The 19,071-nt window shown below is 36.4% G+C and overlaps 1 protein-coding gene across 1 annotated transcript in view; it reads left to right on the forward strand.

The window, feature by feature from the left end:
* The window catches only part of SLC9A3 (solute carrier family 9, subfamily A (NHE3, cation proton antiporter 3), member 3), a gene marked incomplete at its 5' end in the record, with an annotated part of 25,898 nt that extends 8,837 nt beyond the window's left edge, over nucleotides 1–17,061 (forward strand). The window contains 11 exon segments of the mRNA XM_009587854.1: nucleotides 556–776; nucleotides 2,715–2,917; nucleotides 3,711–3,800; nucleotides 5,700–5,770; nucleotides 8,023–8,152; nucleotides 11,409–11,524; nucleotides 12,149–12,278; nucleotides 12,810–12,986; nucleotides 13,560–13,635; nucleotides 15,348–15,461; nucleotides 16,814–17,061. Coding sequence (XP_009586149.1) covers nucleotides 556–776; nucleotides 2,715–2,917; nucleotides 3,711–3,800; nucleotides 5,700–5,770; nucleotides 8,023–8,152; nucleotides 11,409–11,524; nucleotides 12,149–12,278; nucleotides 12,810–12,986; nucleotides 13,560–13,635; nucleotides 15,348–15,461; nucleotides 16,814–17,061 — 1,576 coding nt within the window.
* Between the last annotated feature and the right edge of the window lie 2,010 nt (nucleotides 17,062–19,071).

A 19,071-nucleotide genomic window follows, 5' to 3' on the forward strand; every position in this document is an offset into this window, starting at 1 on the left:
TCAAAACAATATTTTTCTAAGGCATTATGTGAATATCCATTATTTGCTGCTCTCACTGTCTTGACTGGCCTGTTAAGGTTTACCTAAATCTTGCCTGTTTTGGCTTTGGAAAAGACCTCTGTGGTCTTTCTTCTTTTAGTATCCATTGATTCCTGGCATACCTTTCTTCTTAGTTTTGCTTGTCATGTTTGTAGATGCTACAGCGAGTATATTCAAGATCTGAAAATCTTACTGGAAACAGATCATTAGTTTGAGATTATGTCTAATGTAAACAAGATTTAAAATTGTGCATATAAAGCAGTATGGTAATCTAAAGAGAATTAAGGTCTGTTACGATCTAATGAAATGCTGTCTTCAGACCTCTTGGGGTCACCTCAGGATGAATGTTTGAGAAATGGTTTTTACCTAGATTAGTCTCCACAATGTCTCCTGAGTGTATTTTTTCTTAGGAATTAATGGTGGGTTTTTATCAGTATGTGACAGGCAGATGGAAATAATATTAAATGTTACAACAAACATTTTCTGAACAATTGCTTCTTTTTTTTTTTTTTCTAGGATAACTTTCTGTGGCATTTGCTGTCAGAAATATGTCAAGGCTAACATATCTGAACAATCTTCTACAACTGTAAGATATACCATGAAAATGATGGCCAGCGGAGCAGAAACTATTATCTTCATGTTCCTGGGAATTTCAGCTGTAAATCCAAAAATCTGGACTTGGAATACAGCTTTTATTCTGTTGACTCTGGTCTTCATCTCAGTATATAGAGTTATTGGTAAGGGGATGATCTTCTTCCTGTCCTTGCATTGTATTGGTGATGCAATCACATATTCTTTTGCCAAAAAAAAAAAAAAAAAAAAAAAAAAAAATTTGGGGTTTTAGACTTTTTCTATTCCATTTATTTTAGTTGAATTTGTGGGTGGTTTGAGGTTAGGAGGGTAGGTCTCTACAGTAAGCTTCACCGTATGCTGAAAATATAGTAGGATTTCGCTTCTGATGATGTGTGAGGATATGAATAGCCCAGTGGTTAACATGAATCACGCAGTGGCTAAGCATGGACTTTGATCTTTAACTTGCAGCCTAACAAAAGATGTGAGTCCTGTCAGCCATCTCTTTCCTTCAGCTCTTTCAATTTGGTAATAAAGAGATTGTCTTAAGCTAATTTTATGGTTGACTTCAGGTTTGAGACACACAGTGATGTAAGACCATACATAATTACACCACAGGTTCTCTGGCTTGAAAGCAATTCTCAGGGACTGGTGGAAAACTGAGTAAATAAGACTGTGGCAGGTAGGGATTACCTACTGTCAGTTTACTGGGCTTATATAAATTTGCAAACATTTCAAAATACCAATGACGATTTGACCAGCTAAGTAGTTCTACTGCTTAATCACTGTTTTGTGAAATAGCAAAGGAGCTAAAATCGCAAAAAAGGCATAGAATGAAATACTTCTAGAGAGTAACACACATAGTGATTTGGTGTATGTACTTACCTCTGGGAATAAACTAAATGAGTTTATTTACCTGTTTGTCTTGAATTAAATTCAAATGAAAGGTAATGCATCTATCTAGCTGGCAATTTTCTTAGACTCTGTGTTCTTATTCTGTCTAGAGATTCCTGGGCTGAACGAAGGGCCTAGCCCCACGTCCTCCTTTCTAAATAGTCTGTAACCATTGTTCATTTAGCCACCTCACAGTAACTGCTGATGTGCGTGAGGTGTTTAAACAAGTTTTCAGTATCTTGACTTTGTCACTTGCATTCCTGGAATGACTGGTTAACAATCCTGTAATAAGTGTGATCAATAATTAAATAGTAAATATTCAGCAATAACAATATACACCCATTAAAGTAGTTGAGCTTAGACATTGATAAATTACTAAAGACCTGATGATATTGGGCCTTACATAATTGCAGCTCTCTTACTCTTGGAGGAGTCAGACTGGCGGCATGAATTAATTTTCAATGTCCCCTCCACCAGAGGACTTGCTTACAGTGATATACACAAGACACACTTCCCTTAGCACAAGTTCAAAGTTGTCTAAAAAGAGAAATATCTCTTTTGCACTGGTTAACAGTCCTGGCCTGCTGCAGTGGGACACACATGCTGTGACACTCTCAGGAATGGTGAAGCTGTTTTCCTTCTGTATGGTGGGAGCTCTGGGAGACGTTGTGATTTCTTTAGGTCTCCTACAGCAGGCAGCATCTCACCTGTAGGCCTGAAGACAGTGTTAGCATAACTACACAACCCTCCATAAGACAATGACATAAATGTCACAAATCACAAATAATTTTTAGTGATCTGTAAAGAGTACCACACTTACTCCCTAAATCAACACTGTTTCAACCCGTTTCTCTTTTTTTTAAAAGACCCTGTGCATATCACTGGCTATGATGTTAGAAATTCCTTTCTTTCTCAACTGCTAATTTCAAAGGTCAGCACATAGCAGAATTTCACCTGTAGTGCCTATGCCAGAGGGCAGCACCCTCAGAAGAGCTGCTGGCTCACAGAAGCAGCTTCATCTAATTCCTTTGGCTAAACATAAAGGGGAAGGTACCAAGTGGGCCTGCCCTTCTTGGCAGTGTAGCAATACAGAGGGAGAAGCATAGAGAATTTGTTATGAAAGCAGACTGGTGGTAACCGTGTTACACACGGTTGGGATATTGACATTTCATAAGCATATTTCTAGACACGCTGGCATTTGTTTTTTATAGGTGTAGTTTTACAGACATGGATTCTTAACCACTACAGAATGGTCCAGTTGGAGATAATAGACCAGGTGGTGATGTCATATGGTGGACTACGTGGAGCGGTTGCCTTTGCTCTGGTCGTACTTCTGGATGTGGACAAAGTGAAAGAGAAAAACCTGTTTGTCAGCACAACTATCATTGTTGTGTTTTTTACAGTTATTTTCCAGGTAATTCAACTTCTTAAGCACGCTTCTTGCAAGGAGAAGGAGTCCCCCAAAAGTACCGAATGCTTAAAGCAGTTCTCTCTGAAGGTTGCATATTGTTTCACTGAACTGAAAGCATAATTGAATTTGTAATTTTAGTAACAAAGATCCTATTTTATGTTTTCATATGGCACCACAAGGGACAAAACACAATTTCCTCTGTGCTAAAAAATGTTCAGTCTTAGCTGCTTGGTATTAATAGTGCTCAAGTTAATATCTGATTAAACATCCTTCACCTCATGTGAATAACTATAGGGAACCATCCTTTTTACAGGCAAATACAGTCATTAAGCTGATCTACCTGAGCCTAAATCCTTGTTTTAAAATATAACAGTAAGCAGTGGGACAAGAAAATATTTAGCATCCAAACATTAGTTTAAATGGAGATATGTCAGTATATACCAGCTTGGAGTTTTTTTCTCAATTTTATTATAGAAAGTTTAATTGTGGTGACAAACTCCTGATATGTGCAGAAAATACCACATTCAATGGTATAGGAAACACTTTAACCCCTTCCGCTACCATATTTTTCTTACAGAAGACATATTTTTCCACTGGTTGGTGTCTTTTCAAACTTTCGTAACAGGAGCTGAGGGTACTGCATTATTTTGTCTTCTAAAGAGGACAGAGATCAACTGAGGAAGTATGAGAACCACCATACAACATTAAAAAATGCTCTATTTCTCTTTAACAATGACCAGCTGGAGGAAAGTCTAAGATAATTCCTAAGTATTTATTATCATGTTTCAATCCTTAGGGACTGACTATCAAGCCCTTGGTACAGTGGCTGAAAGTGAAGAAAACTGAACACAGAGAGCCAAAACTGAATGAGAAACTTCATGGCAGAGTAAGATATTTTTAAACAAAATTATGGCATCTTTTGGATTTTTACGAAGTGCCTTAAGAGGAAAAAAAAAATTAGAAAAAATTTCTTTTTGGAAGGGAGGGGAGAACCAAATTTCAAGTGCAAAATCCTTCAAACATTTCAAAAGTTATCTGTAGGCTGTAATTTGTCTTTGGGTTGAGTCCTGTGAGGGGATACTCAACTGAAGGTTCTGGTCATTCACTTGAGAATTCAATGGGGGCTGACAGTACTGGGGAAACAGCACAGATGGAATATGCTTCTTTCTCTTCATCTAAAAGAGGAGGACGTTTGATTGAAGATCGCTAGGGCAAAGCATGTGGAAGTAAGTTTATTTTTCCTTCTTAAATATTGTTTATTTATGTAAAAGATATGAAAGCAGACTTTGTATCTTGCATATTACATAGAAAAGTAGTCTGCTACCCAATGCAGATGTTAATTATATACTGAAATTCCAGATTAATACTAATAGTTTTAGTTCAGTGGGAATGCTGCGTGTGCCTGCATTTCTTTAACATTTTAAAAGATTTTGAAACATGATCTCTTCCAATTCACTTTCACACAACATTATAAGTTTTTATTCAGTAAAAGAAAACATATATTTTCAATACAAATATAGGTTAAAGGACGGAAGACTATAAGACATCTTTCATGGTCGTCTTTAATTCATAAACTTTTCAGATTTACATAGCTATCCACCTGTATTTTAACACATCCTTGTATGAGCTTCTAATCTTGTCTGTTTTCATGCTGGGGGTTACCTGAAGTGAATTAACGACTTAACGATGGACAGGGTTGTTTCTGAGGAATTCTTTTACAGACTACTGAATAAATACATTATGCTTTTGTTATCCAGCAATTCAAATTTCCATTTCCATACAAATATTTTACTATTTGAAAATCAGGATTCTTCCCCCAGGTGAAGAAATACAGTCTGTCTACATTTATGGGATATAGCTTTATACGTCAGTTAGTAGTGCAGGCCAAGCAGTAATGTTAATCCTAACAATTTCTAAAGTTGTATGTACTGATTCACCACTTCCCAGAATATTCTAGCAGATATTGTCTCAGGAGGCACAGTGCTCCTAGAACTGTATAAATTGCAGCCTTCAGAGAGAGGGAGCACTGTCTGTTCTCAGGGAGTAGGAGGGAGATGACTTATTTATTATACCATTTTCTCCACTTCCATGTCGATATCTCCTGAGGCAGTAATTAATATTATATTCAGGAATAATCCATATCACCCATATTGTTCTAAATCTAGCATGCTGTATATTCTGCAGTAATCACTCCAATGTTCAGAGTGAAATGCTAACAACCATATACAGAAAAAGACCAAATTCTACCTGTAGCTGCCTTGGTTTGAATTAAGAGTTATAAACCTCAGGATTTCTATCAGGCATCAAATACACCCAGTATGGGATTTTGCCCTAGGTATCAAAAGAATGGTGCCTACTTCTACTCTGAGGGAAGTATGGATTCCTGAAACGTCTAAAAAGAAACACTAGGGCAATTTTTCAACTGATCTAATCACTGACACTAATAGTGGCTGATGTACTTCATAGGGCAGAAATGGAGATGGTAAAATGGGTCAATAAAAGGAGTCTTAAAATTGAATGTTAAAATGGGGACTTAAGTACCTTCTTGCTGAGACTCTTGTAATTCAAGAATAGTTACTGAATTTGTAAAGAACTGGTTAGAAAGCTCAGGACCTTTGAAGAAAAGCATAGAGTAGCTAGTATTTCTGTAAATGGGAAAAAAATCTGCTTAGCAGCAATAAAATTATTCGGCATAGTCACCTGGTCTAACCTGACATAAATTGAACTCTTTTCTAATTATGACTTTTATTTCTGTAGAGATATTAATTCCACTTTCCTTTCCTAGGCCTTTGATCACATTCTTTCTGCTATAGAAGACATTTCTGGACAAATAGGACATAATTATCTGAGAGACAAGTAAGTAGTAACTGACTTGGAATGTTGAAATACTGCTAGGAAATCTTATCTGTAAATTATTTTTAAGCCTGTGAGTTTAGGGACAGCAAGTATGTCAAATGTGGTTTAAAAGGTTATATACTGAAAATACAGCAAATGTGGAAATAGTTTATTTTTGTCCCCTACAACTGGAATCTTTTCTTTTTCTTCCACAGTTCAGATTAGGCCTTTGCAAATGCCCGAGTTCACATCCAGGGATCAGCCTCTCTCAAGATTTGAGAACTGGCCATTTGCACAAGATTTAACCTGAAATGTTAATGTTGGTCCTTCTCTGTAATACTCCATTTCATGAACATTATTTGTGTGTGGAGACACTAAAAAAACTCAACTACGACTGTGCTAGTTGTTTATTTCTACAAAGGATGTGTTCAACACCTCTGAAAGTGATGGCAGAGGGTGCTTTGAAATGACTCGGCTAGTTTAAGTCTATTGGTTTGAAACCAATAATGAAAATTATGGATCATTTCCATCCCCCTTTGTTTATAGTTGATTCACCTTGAGAGAAGCAAAATTACTCAGCTGAAAGATACAGGCACCGTTTTCTTTAAAGTACACATGAAGAGTTACCATTGTGATGGGCAGACTTCCATAATCTAGATGAATAAATGTGAAAAAAGGGCATTAAATCTGGACATCTTTAAGAGTGTTATTTAAGGTTAGGTAGTTCTTTCAAAAGTTAGGTCATTTTATAGGTGCAGAAAGTCACAGTTCTGACCTGCTAATGTCCTGCTGACTCAACATGTCAATTCCAGTCCAAAAGCCATGTGGTTGTGTTAGCTTTCTGCAGAGCACTCTGCTAACCCTTGCTGAGAAGCTGAGTGTATTAGCTTAGGTTTAGCATTATGCTCATATAACTACACAACTTCTAGGCTGGTGCTAGATTGTATTTGAGCCTAAGCAGAATTGTTCACCTGTCTGTACCCAGTTATAGGGACAGTCTCCTTAATTTCCTTTTGCTTTTTGTTCATTTATGCAGTGAAGAATTTTCATGAGGCATCCCAAATAGAACATCCTCTTTCTTTTGGTAAATTTTTAGTTTACTTTTTCGGAATGAATTTCAGCAGGCTATAATACAGGGGAATATATCCCCAGTTTTGAAATACTGTCTTGAAGATGGAGCTAAATATTTTTAAAGTGGCAGATTAGAGTTTGTCTTCTTAGATGTCAGAAAGTAATCTCCCTGAGTAACAAGAGAAGGAGTAGCTTAATGTAGATTCGTGGTTGAGTGTATGGTTTGATGACTAATGTATTTTGAATGAGACCACCTTAAGTCTCCTTCTTTTGGACTATATGTACATGAAAGTGCTGCTTCCTCAAAGAAATGGCAGACCCTATCATCCTCACTGATGTGCTCAGGTGTGGCACCCTGAATTAGAGACTGCTTATCAGATGTTCTGGCTAGAGGAGAGGAATAGTTATCAATTCTATGAATAATGTTTAACAACAAAAAGGTTTCAACAATCTGAATAAAAAGTCATAAACTCAAAATAGCTATTGGGCAAGATGGATAGAATCACTTTGAATAGTAGTCTCCAAAGTTGCCTCATGCCCCTTAGAGAAAATCTTGAGGAAGGTAGATGAAAGTAAAGCAGCCTTTATCTTCTGGAGCCTAAATATGAAATGGCAGATATCCTACTATCAGACAAGCTTGGAAGTGTAAATCACAGAAAATATACATCACTTCTATCCCCCAGAGTACATCAATGGCATGAATAAGGCCCTCTGTAAGTGCTTTTGGAAGGGCATGTTGTTGTGAACTGATTTTCTAGGCTGGCTGTCCTACAATACAGCTGGGGAAAAGCAGATTCCCTTCCAAAGGAGGAAAGAAAATTAAACTTCTAGAATGAAGCTATTAAATATAACAATGCGTAATCAGAAGTGGAAAAATAAGGTAGCATGATCTCCCAGAGTATAAAATGTCCTAGTGATTCTGAAATGGGATACTGTAATCATAGCACTCTTGCTGTTGTAGTAGTGTTTGGTAAGCGAACCTATTAAATGCTTTGTGACAGCTGCATAGCTCTGTAGCAGACTTTTCCTTAACTTTCTTTAAATGTTATTTGAAAAGCTTCAAAACACAAATCCCTCACATTGCTATGTTCACCATTTTTTTTGACGTGCTTAGCTCACAAAAATATCATTTATGCTAAACTAAAAATGCTGTGAAACTAAAATTGCTTGTTGCCATTAACACAGTTTGTTTAAATTATCAGGTGGTCCAATTTTGATAGGAAGTTCCTCAGTAAACTACTGATGAGAAGGTCTGCTCAAAAATCAAGAGACCAGATCCTTAATGTTTTCCATGAACTCAACTTGAAGGATGCAATTAGCTATGTGGCTGAGGTACTTATGAACACTTGTTGACATATCATAGCATCGTTTGGGTTTGGGGTTTTTTTTTTAATTTATAATTAGTTGATATATTGCAGTAGATGTCTAAAAGAAAACTATTTCCATTTCTGCTCTGCTTTTTTTTCCTAAATATTTTTCGACTCATTATCACCTGTTTGAATGGCTTTAGTTCTCAGTATTATGCCTGATCCCCAGGAATGAGTATTTGTACTTATGTCAGTGTACTTTTCTGTTGGATTTTACTGAATAACTTTGTTTCTATATTGATTGCATGAAGAAATACTGTAATTCCAAAGGGATCAGGCAAACTACTGTCTTTCTAAATGTGTCAACAGAGTCTGGCTCCTGCAGAATAGTGGTTCTATGTGATGACAAATCTGATTTGAAGAAGCTCACTTCCAAATGGTGTGGATATATGACCAAAGTAGCAGACTGCTATGATCTCATTCTACCAGATCACAGTAATACAAAAGAATGGGGAAGGATAACTTTAATTCAATGGAATCATAATACCCACACTTCAAAAATTAGCATTAAAGTGATATACTACAGATATCAAACACAATCACAGAATTGTGAAGTTAGAGAAACTTAAGACTTGCAACAGGAGAAATTTTTAAAGTTACAGAATGGAAGAAAGTTACCAGCCTTCTGCAGGAGTACCATTCCCAGATTGGAGCAATGTTAACAGATTGTGTAAGAATTCCTAATCTTTTTTAGTACGAAACCGTCCACCTTAGTTCAAATCACCACAAATGTGCAGTATTCATACAGTGTAGAGGATAGTTTTAAATGGAGTATTTTAAAGAGTGATCTTTGAATTGATAATCTATCTATGCCCGTAATCTCCAAGTGAACTCATTTTCACAGCTAGGTGATATACCAGTTAATTTCTTTAATTAAAATAAACACTATTACTACAACTGATATTAATAATAATCTCTCTTTTTTTGAAAATGAGCTACAGCCAGGCAGACTTCTTCCAGTGAAATATGGAATTTCAAAGATCAAATTCAGAAAATAAGATGAAATTCACAAATTATGTTAATGTGAAAAATTGGCTCACAAGATAAACAAAAACTTCCTTTTGAGATTTTGTAAATTACCCATTCAGCTTTCAGACCATTTGAGCTCAAGAACTAATTTTCCTTCTCATGGTGCTTTCTGGGTCACACCTGAGAGGAAGAAAGTTAGATAATGACTTTGATGTTGATGAGCATGAGACTCATGTTCAGATTCACTGCTGAATCTGTTCAGTAGATCATTACAGTATTTTTTCCCTTTAACAGATGCAAAGGACTCTATAGATCACTAAGCCATGCAGATTTAGCCCCAGAATCTTTACTCAATAATGTCTTGAATCCCATATAGTGATGTCAGATTAAGTTAGAGTATTAGTTTTTTAGGAGAGTTACCTTTTTCATTACATATTAGTACAGTTCATAACACAAGGAAACTGACTTTTGCTACCCTAGTCCAAATACTTTTTGTGTATATGGTGTCTTGCAGACAAATTCTATTGGCAAATGTCTACTGAACTGATAATAATAGACAAATTAAAAGTTCTTCAGGTTCTACAAAAGATTTGCAACATGGTTTCCTCCAGTGGAAATTAGTTATGTTAATATGCCTGATTAGTCATGAGTTGTGAATCCTAAAGTCATTCTACCTTTCTCTTGTTAATATTTACTTCAGTGGTACACTGCTTGTACAACTTTTCCTTGACTTGTGAAAAATATCTTTGAGCTAAATATCTGTGAATTACAAGCTGACATTGAAATTGAAGCCATTTCTTCCAGGAGGAGTAGAGATCTGCCTCCCCCAGCTACTCACTCTCTTCTCACTTGCAAGAAACTGAGGAGTTTAAAAACTATTTTATAAGTTTTTCTTTTTTTAGCTCTGCTGTTATGCTGCACCTGTACAATAAAAAAGAGCTTGAGAGAGTTCAGTCTGAACCTAACTAAATTCCTTACAGTTGAGAAGGGAGAGCCTAAGCCAGGCAAAATGAAAATAATCCAGAGCAAGTGAATAGAAGCAACTTAAAATACTTACAATTCGTAACAACTTCTGGCTAAAATTCCTCCACTGATGATATGGTATGACGTATGTATGAAACATTAAACTTGATTTGAAAGGAAAGTCAGATGCACTTCAGAAAATGGACGGGATGATGCTGACCCAGAATGTACTTTTTTTTCCTCTTAAGTTTTCTGCCTACAGAGGTTGGAGTGTACTTCTTAATGCCACTGATCTGATCCAACACATACTACTGTAACATTTATGTGGGCTACCACAGTAAAAGGAAACATTTGTTTGATTTGCTCTGTGAATATAAAAATGTAAAGGGGACACAATACAGTTAAAGTTAGAGAAATGTAGATAAAATCTCTTTCAATATTGTGCAAGGGACGGTTTTTCTTGGTGTATTCTTTATTACATTAAAATGTAGAGACCTCTATGTGATTTCTCTCTGCTGTGATTCAAAACCGTAGACAGGTTCAGCCTATGTAACCACGTTGTCACTCAAAAGCTATCTTTCACCTAAAGAGATTATGCAAGCAGTAGGGAAAACCGTGAAGACATAAATCTGAGCTTTTCCAGCAATTCACTTCTGTGACACTAGTTTTGGAACTGAAAGCAAATTTCGTCTATTCAGTGCCCCATCTCTTCATGCCATAACCTCTTCCAAATAGTCTTGTAGACTTCTACCACCACTTAAAACTTGCTGCTTCCAGTCTGAGACTTCTACCACCACTTAACATTTGCTGCTTCCAGGTAGAGAACAGGAAACTTAGTGTAGTATCTTTGAAAACGCTACTGTTAGTGCAGTGATGTGTCGAGTCATAAAAAATCTGCATAGATATCCCTATGCACTTGGTTTGCAATGTGGTACGAAGTAAAAGGTCCATCCCTAAAACAGTCTGTGAAGAGAGAAGTATTAGACTGCAAAAGTGCAAGGATATAATTTGCAAACAGATTGAGGCCTAAGAAATCACTTACCTCCTCAAAATCAATTTACAAGAGTGGAATAGTTTTTCTCCTAGCTTTGTTCATTGGGATAATGTCACTCAACGTAAAGAAACCATAAAACCAAAAAATGATTTGTATTCGTTACCTAAATACAACTTCTCCCCTGCTTCTTGTGCCATTTGCATACAGCAGCGTCACAAATTATCCGCATTTCCTGGTACACACTTTGCCCTAGGTGTTTACAGATGTAATATGTCTTGTTTCTTTCTGTGGCCAGGGAGAACGTAGAGGTTCCTTGGCATTTATACGTTCTCCAAGTACAGACAACATGGTAAATGTGGATTTCAGCACCCCACGCCCAAGTACTGTGGAAAGCTCCGTCTCTTATTTACTGTAAGTAATGTGGACTGATTGGGAGGGGTTGTGGGGTTTTTTATGTTATATGTGAGGAAATAGAAACAGTGTTATAAATTTTGAAAAATGCAAATTACAGGGGCTTCATTCACTACTTTTTTGAACCTCAATTAATCTTTTCTCCCACATAAAATGGGTATACATACAGTTATATTGTTTCATTTTGCACACAAATTTTTGCAGTAAAGATGGGTAAGATGAAGCAGACATTCACATTAGAGTTGTTTCATGTGCCTTTTGTTCACCAACTGCTACAGACAGGGCTAGATGTCATTTCTGTGCTGCTCCAGAAAAAGTCAGGAGATAGGCAAGGAAAAAAAATTGCTCCTTCCTTAACGGTTTCATGATTCTTTCACTAAATACACTGTGTGTCATGTAAACAGAAATTAATGCTACACCCACCTGAAAGACAAAAACCCAATATTTTCACATTTCCCATTAAGTATTTGCTCACTCATTTTCATTTAGCAGATTTTGACCTTTCCTTTTTTTTTAAACTTCATCTTCATTTCTCCCTCTCATACCACATTTTCCTGTTTTTTCTTCCTTTTCAGCAATTACTGATTTTTAAAGCTGCTGTTTGTATATTGTATTCTTCTTCAGGAGAGAAAAAGCAGGACCAGTTTGCCTTGACATGCAAGCTTTAGAGCAGAGGAGGAAAAGTATCCGGGACACAGAAGACACAGTCGCGCATCACACCCTACAACAGTACCTCTATAAACCCAGGCAGGAGGTGAGAGCAGAAGGCTAGCATTGGACTGTTTTCCAGTCTAAAACTGGGAGACATTAGGAACCAAAACTTGGGAGTGAAACTCAAAAGGAAAGAACACATGCAAAATCTGCACTCTTGAGGAAGATAGGCTCTTTGTCTATATTCTTTCTCATTTATGAACATGTCTTTTTAACAGAACTAGTGCCTTTGATTTCACTGGGGCCAGTGGAATGCAGAACTGGGTCCAATACAGGTTCTGAAGCAGGATTAATTGGAGTGTATCAACTGAAGTGATTCAGACACTTACAGGGAGAGGCTTACTTTGAATGACAGTCACTCTTATGTACTTAAAATTCCTGGACTTATAGCCGTTTCATGGTGAAGAAAGAGAAAGAAAAATAGGATTTTCATTAATGTCTTCAGACTAGTCTTTGGCTCATTTTTTTTTTATGGGGTTGTTAACATTTGCATGGCACTGATTGAATGCATTGATTCAGGGCTTCCAGCTGTATTTCTAAATAAATGAATATTGTCTTCCCTTCCTGGCCACAGCATAAACACCTGTACAGTCGACATGAGATCATGCACAGTGAAGATGAGAAACAAGACAAGGAGATTTTCCATAGGACAATGAGGAAGCGCTTAGAATCTTTCAAGAGTACCAAACTAGGAATAAACCATTCCAAGAAGCTCAATAAAATCCACAAGCGAGACCGGGGCCAAAAAAGGGTAAAATACTTTCACAAGGACCCAGATGTAGCCACCTATTATAAAAACTAAGGGGTGGGGAGGGCAGGGAGGACTCTGAAGGGTCCCATGATCTGCATTTATCTCTGTCCTATAGAACTTCATGAACTTAAAGGGCCTACGCAAGAAGAGATTAAACTATGAGTTAACTCAGGGGGCATCTTCTCACATGCTGCTTTTCTCTATGCTTTGGGACCCTTCTGGGTGAGAGATTTTTGATCATTTGAAAAACAACAGACCTTGAGTCATGCTACAACACTGGGGGGAGACGTTGCAGGGTAGATGTAGCAGGGTAGCACTATAGCATAGAGTGTTCCACAAAATTTGCATGAAACTAAGAGGGAATGTACAGCATAAAAAGAGCAAAAGTTCCTTTCTTTTCCTGAAGTGAGTACAAGTGCAGGGAAGAAACTAATGACATCCATAATGAGTCTCAAGCAAAGATTACAACAGATTACAGGGTTATGCTGCTGAACTCATGATTTCAAAGGATATCACTGCCATTGCTATCTGATGATGGTAGTCGTTTTGGTAACTTTGTTTGTTTTCTTTCAGCGAAATAGCAGTGTCATACCAAATGGAAAAATACCTTCAGAAAATCCAGTACAAGATTTTACTTTGAAGGAAAAAGGTAAAAAGACTCTTAGACCAGTTTCATTAACTGCATTTTACCAGCTACATTGTCAGTAAAGCACCACTGAAAAATTTCATGATATGCAACAGTGAAGCTGGTATTAAAAAGGGACTTCTAGTCATAATTCAGAACTCAGAGTAAGGATCTGCTCCATGCTTAAATGCAGCATCTCAATAATTTAGAACTTGTTTTTCTAGGCAGCTGGATGACAAACCAAATATTAATTGGCCTTTTTACTCACATTTTTAAAATATCACATTCAAATTTTGAAAACAAAATAATGCAGTGGCTACAATGTAGATGAACTTTCAGCTTCTTTTTGGGTAAGCTGCACAGAGCAACTTTTGCTATCATTTTTCTTTTTCATCACAGCAGGATATGTCTGCCCAGGATACCATGCCACATAAAATTCAGTAGTTGAGATGACATTCTGATCTGAGTTAAGGTCCATTTTTTTAGAAGGGTCTGAATCAGAGTTGACAGTAAGCAAGCATGTTAAAACTCAAGGAGAGTGTAGTTTTGAAAGGAACACTTAGTCAGAGGCCAGTTTCAGCACTGATTCACCCTTCATGCACAAATCTAACACACAGGTCAGCCTTGAAAGTGTAATCTGAAGCTGACTGCCCTAGGGAGCATCCCTAAGAAAAGTTGGTTTTGCACATAAAGTCCCAAATTCTTTCATCTCATGTTTTAGCCATCTTTTGGCATTGATGTCAGTCATAGCAAGACGTGATGGACGCTGATATGTTCATTATGTAATTACATAATTAAAATAATATGTGTCACTTACTTAAAAACTGAAACATGGTTTAAAAGCCACTGAACTAACTCTTACTTGTGTTTTTTCCTCTGTTTATGCATGCAACCACTTGATCTCAAAGATAATTGAAGTAAAGTAGAGAGGGATTCATCTTTTCTCAATAGATCCAAGCAAAGATATTTTTCTTTATGTATGTTCTTTGAATCATTTTCTGAGCATTATTTTTCTTTGACTGACAGGGGCAATACAGGCTGGCTGAATAAGTGTAATATTCTAGAACCTTTTTGCATAGGAAGAGCTTTCTGAATACTTATAAGTAGGTCATTCAATGCTGTCTTGTTAAAGAACACTGCGTATCGATGTTATCCTCGACTTAAAAAAAAAAGCTTCATTGGAAGACAGTCTTAACAAGTGGTTTAGCAGCTGTTGTAAAACTGATTCTACTGCAGTAGAAGTAGCAATGACCTCACCAGTTTTGAAATCAGTCAGGATACTAATGCTGACCTCTGTCAAATGATGAAAATGCAGTGACTGGTCATTGTAAGGGGACAACATTTGTCAACACGTGAGCATTTAAGACACAAAACACAGCAGCAGTAGTAGTGCCACGTCATAGGTTGATTTGTTTCAGTCCCAGGAAAGCAGGCAATTCTGTTAGCCAAAAGCTTAGCCAGAGTGTGAAATCTCTCTCTATCATAGCACCAGATAATAATGCAAGCCGGAAACCTTTGTTGAGTTTCTTGATGTAATTGGAATCTAAGCTGCAAACTCTATATACATTCACATTCACATTTCAGTGCTACAACTGTTGATTAAATTTTGCCCTTTTCTAGATCCTTGTTAAAGATTATCTTTGATAACTATGCCAGCATCAAACCAGCATGAAATAGCATTTTCTATCAGTACTGATACAAATCCCTGATCAAATTGGACTTTCTTTTTTTTCCAGATTTGGAGTTTTCTGAATCAGAAGAAAATAATGATTATGAAACTTTGCATCTAGGCAAAGGAGTTGATTTCTTGGCTAACGTGACGAAGCAAAATTTCACAGATACTCCTACAGGTAAAAATACTAATTACCTACAGAGTTTTTTTTCTCAAATGTTAAAAATACCCTAGAAATTATGCTGATTTAGCCTATATTTTTTGTTTTGTTTTGATTTGATGTGTTTTATTAGAAAATACATTTGCTTAATATTAATGTTAAGAGATAAAAAGTTTTGGATATCCGGAGGTATGGAGAGCATCAAATTTGTTACTGATAGAAGTTGTGAGCATGACTGCCTAAACCAGACATAAAACTACTAATTATTTCTAGCAACAGAAAATGTTATTTTAGAATTGTCCTACCTCACAAGACCAGTTAATATTAGTCCTTTGGAACTATTTTCTACTTGCATTTGAAGCACTTTGTTGTGATAAATTTCATGCTGCTTCTTTCAGGCAGGATTTCTCCTCTTAAATTCACAACTACCTCAGATCCTTACAGGCTCATGGAAGTCACTGAAAAGGGCAGATTTGCAGCATTCCTGGAGCATTCATTGGACTTGATTTCCAGCCCTGAAATGATCGAAAATATCAGATTGAAAGTGTATTACTATATATAACAGAATTTATATGAAATTATTTAAAAAGTTTTAAAACTCTTTTTAGCAATTAAAATTCTCTTTGGCACTTAAAATTCTCTTTAGCACTTTTGTGTTTGAATTTTCAGCATGCCACTGTACGCTTCATATGTAATATGGTGCATACAGTGAAGAAAAATACTTGTGTCTGTACTCTTTTGGCAGACGTGCTGATACAGCCTTTTCACTGTTCCATGACAAATTCTATGTTTGATAATCTTTAAAGACATCCAGAAATCGATCCAGAAATAAGTGGGTGGCAAGATGCAGACCTAGACTCATTTTTGAATTTTTTTTCCCTGTTCAAACACTACAAACTTGTTGACTGTTTTGTGGCCTGCTTTAGCTCCCTCACACACATCTCATTCCTTTATGGAGTTGTGCAGTTTATGCTTTTGCATTTTTTTCCATCTTTTGTTTCTTTTTTATGGGTTTAATTTGAATTTTCTGCAGTTATTTTATATTGTGCTTTATTTTGCTTAAAATTTGCTGATTTCTTCCTTTATTGATTTTATTTTTTGTCTCCAGATATCCCAAACATAACTGCATATTGAATATAATATCCAATTTTTCTCTTTAATAGAAATCCAAAATGACTAGCAATAACTAAGGTAGAAAGAGCAACCTATGTGTGTATAACGGTCTGTGTATTTGCATAGGCACACCTATACCGGCGTGTTTCAATCTATTTTTTTCCCCACTATAGCCATTCTCCTTTTACAAAGCATCTTGCTCTATTACCAAGAAATTATTTTGATTAATTGTATTTATCACTCATGAACTTTTTTAGGAATTGATAACCCAGTATTTTCAGCTGATGATGATCAAAGCATCTACATGAAGTTCTCACCATGGTTATCTAGTGAAGATACTGTGGCACCATCTCAAAGGGCCCGAGTGCAGATCCCATATTCTCCAAACAACTTCAGACGGCTCACTCCATTCCGGCTCAGCAATAAATCAATAGATTCCTTCCTGCTAGCAGATGGCCCAGAGGACCGACCGAGATCTTTTCTCCCAGAATCAACACATATGTAATATTTTAAATGCTATTATCACCTTTATTTTTAATCAGCCTTCCTATCAACCCTGACTACTGACAAGTAAACTTACTTTTCTGATTTTTCTTCACCCGGAGCATCTCTTTCCTTCCTGATTTCTTCATACAACTAAACATCTTCTATTTTCTTCCAGCTTGAATAACAAAACATCTTTCTATTTTCCTTCTGCAGAAGAGTTGTCCAACTATTTGGGGTCCAATGCCTTGCTATTTTTACAGCAGATAAGGGTCCTGCTCTTTGTTTTGGCTTGAATACTTTAAATGCCAAGAAAATAGTATTCCAAATACCAGAATATTGTGCACCCATTTCCAAAAGGTTCCAGGCTTCTTGGTTAGTCAGTTCGAGATGATAAAATTTGTACCATTGGACTCTATTGCATTCGGATGTACAATAGGAGCAGCAGGGCAGACCAGCAATGAGGTCTCATTTTTAGCATGATTAGAATATGGTTTTTGACCCTGTTGCTAAGAAGCCTTGAATCAGTTCTGAACATTTGTCCAGGTTATTTATCCAGTGCCCAGGAAGGGAAAATGGTCCCACTGCTACAATACAAGTACTCAATGACACTGCTGATGTCATCATTAAATTCCATAAGAAAGGGTTTAAAAATGAAGCGTATTTACTAGAATGCATCAGAGTTCCCTTGCACAGGTAGAGATAATTACACAACAGCCAGACTGTGGAGAAGCAGAATTCCAGTTTTGGTTAGAGCTTTATCCTTAAACTGTGAGTTTATCTTAATCCATATCTTATTTTGAAACCAGAAAAATGCTTAGCTTTCTGATGCAGTAAATAACTTGTTGCTTCGTATGTGTTAGAGGCTGAAAATTAAATTGACTCTGGGTTTAAATGAATATCCTAGCTGCCCTTTAATTTTCGCTTTGTGGAAATATTTCACACCATAAAAAGCAGCCTTCACTTCTATAATCAACACAGTCAGTGCTGTAAATGAGGTGGGTCAGGTCACAGTTCAAACATCATAATTGAATAGAACATAGGGCACTGCGGGGATTATGCAATGAAATGCAATAGTCAGTTTCATCATGAATTCGCTTTTGTGGAATGATCACAAATGTATGACCTAGTGTCCTCTGTGCATCAACAAATAAAGGAATGTGGTAAGTTGAAAGTAATTCTGTAGTTAGTTGATGAAACTTTGTTCAGACAAAGACCTCAGGATAAGAGTGAATGCTGCTAATTTTGATTTGAGAACAACTTCATAACCTTTTGAAATTAAATAGAAAAGGAAGCTCCATTTTTCTTCTGTTCTGGCTTCTGTCCCTGCAGAAGATGTGCTAGTTCAAGTGTAATTACAGGAAACACATCACGTTCTTTACTGGAGTGACCTGTAGGTCTGTAGGTTCTAGTACTCGGTTCCTTATTAATGCATCTTTTATTTTTTTTTTAAATGGTATTTTAAAATGAACACTGGATTAATTAAAGAACTGGGAATTAAATTCCAATATCCTGATTAAAAACTTGAACAATGAGCAGCATTCAAAAGGAAAACTTCTCCTTGACACTTATCCACATTGAAATTCTCTTCACATTTTTTTCCTACTGAGAACATTGTGGTAAAATATTGGCATATGACTTGCTGAACATTTTCTTGCTAACCTTCGTTCTTTTCCTCCATTCTATTGCCTTATTTATAATTTACTTTATTATTAGGAACTGGTATGTGTAAGTTCTTGTGCAGGTATCTTTGATATATCAAAATCACTGGCTTTTGACTGCTGTGTTTCTTAAAAAGTGTTTTGGGAAGTTAGATTTTCCAAGCTAATAAGCTTAGACCTTTATTACTCTCTGAAACAGTCCGCTGAATTATCTCGTTAAAAAATTTTCCTAATATGAGAATGATACTGAAATTTCAAATAAAATGTTTTAAAAACCGATTTAAACAGGAAGCCAAGGGTGGAAATGTGAAGTTTCTCTACATAGTCTAAAGTATACAGAAAACTGATCATAGGCTCCAGTCAGTAAGAAA

The sequence above is a fragment of the Fulmarus glacialis genome, unplaced genomic scaffold, assembly GCF_000690835.1.
Source record: "Fulmarus glacialis isolate BGI_N327 unplaced genomic scaffold, ASM69083v1 scaffold9321, whole genome shotgun sequence".
Classification (NCBI taxonomy): Eukaryota; Metazoa; Chordata; class Aves; order Procellariiformes; family Procellariidae; genus Fulmarus; species Fulmarus glacialis.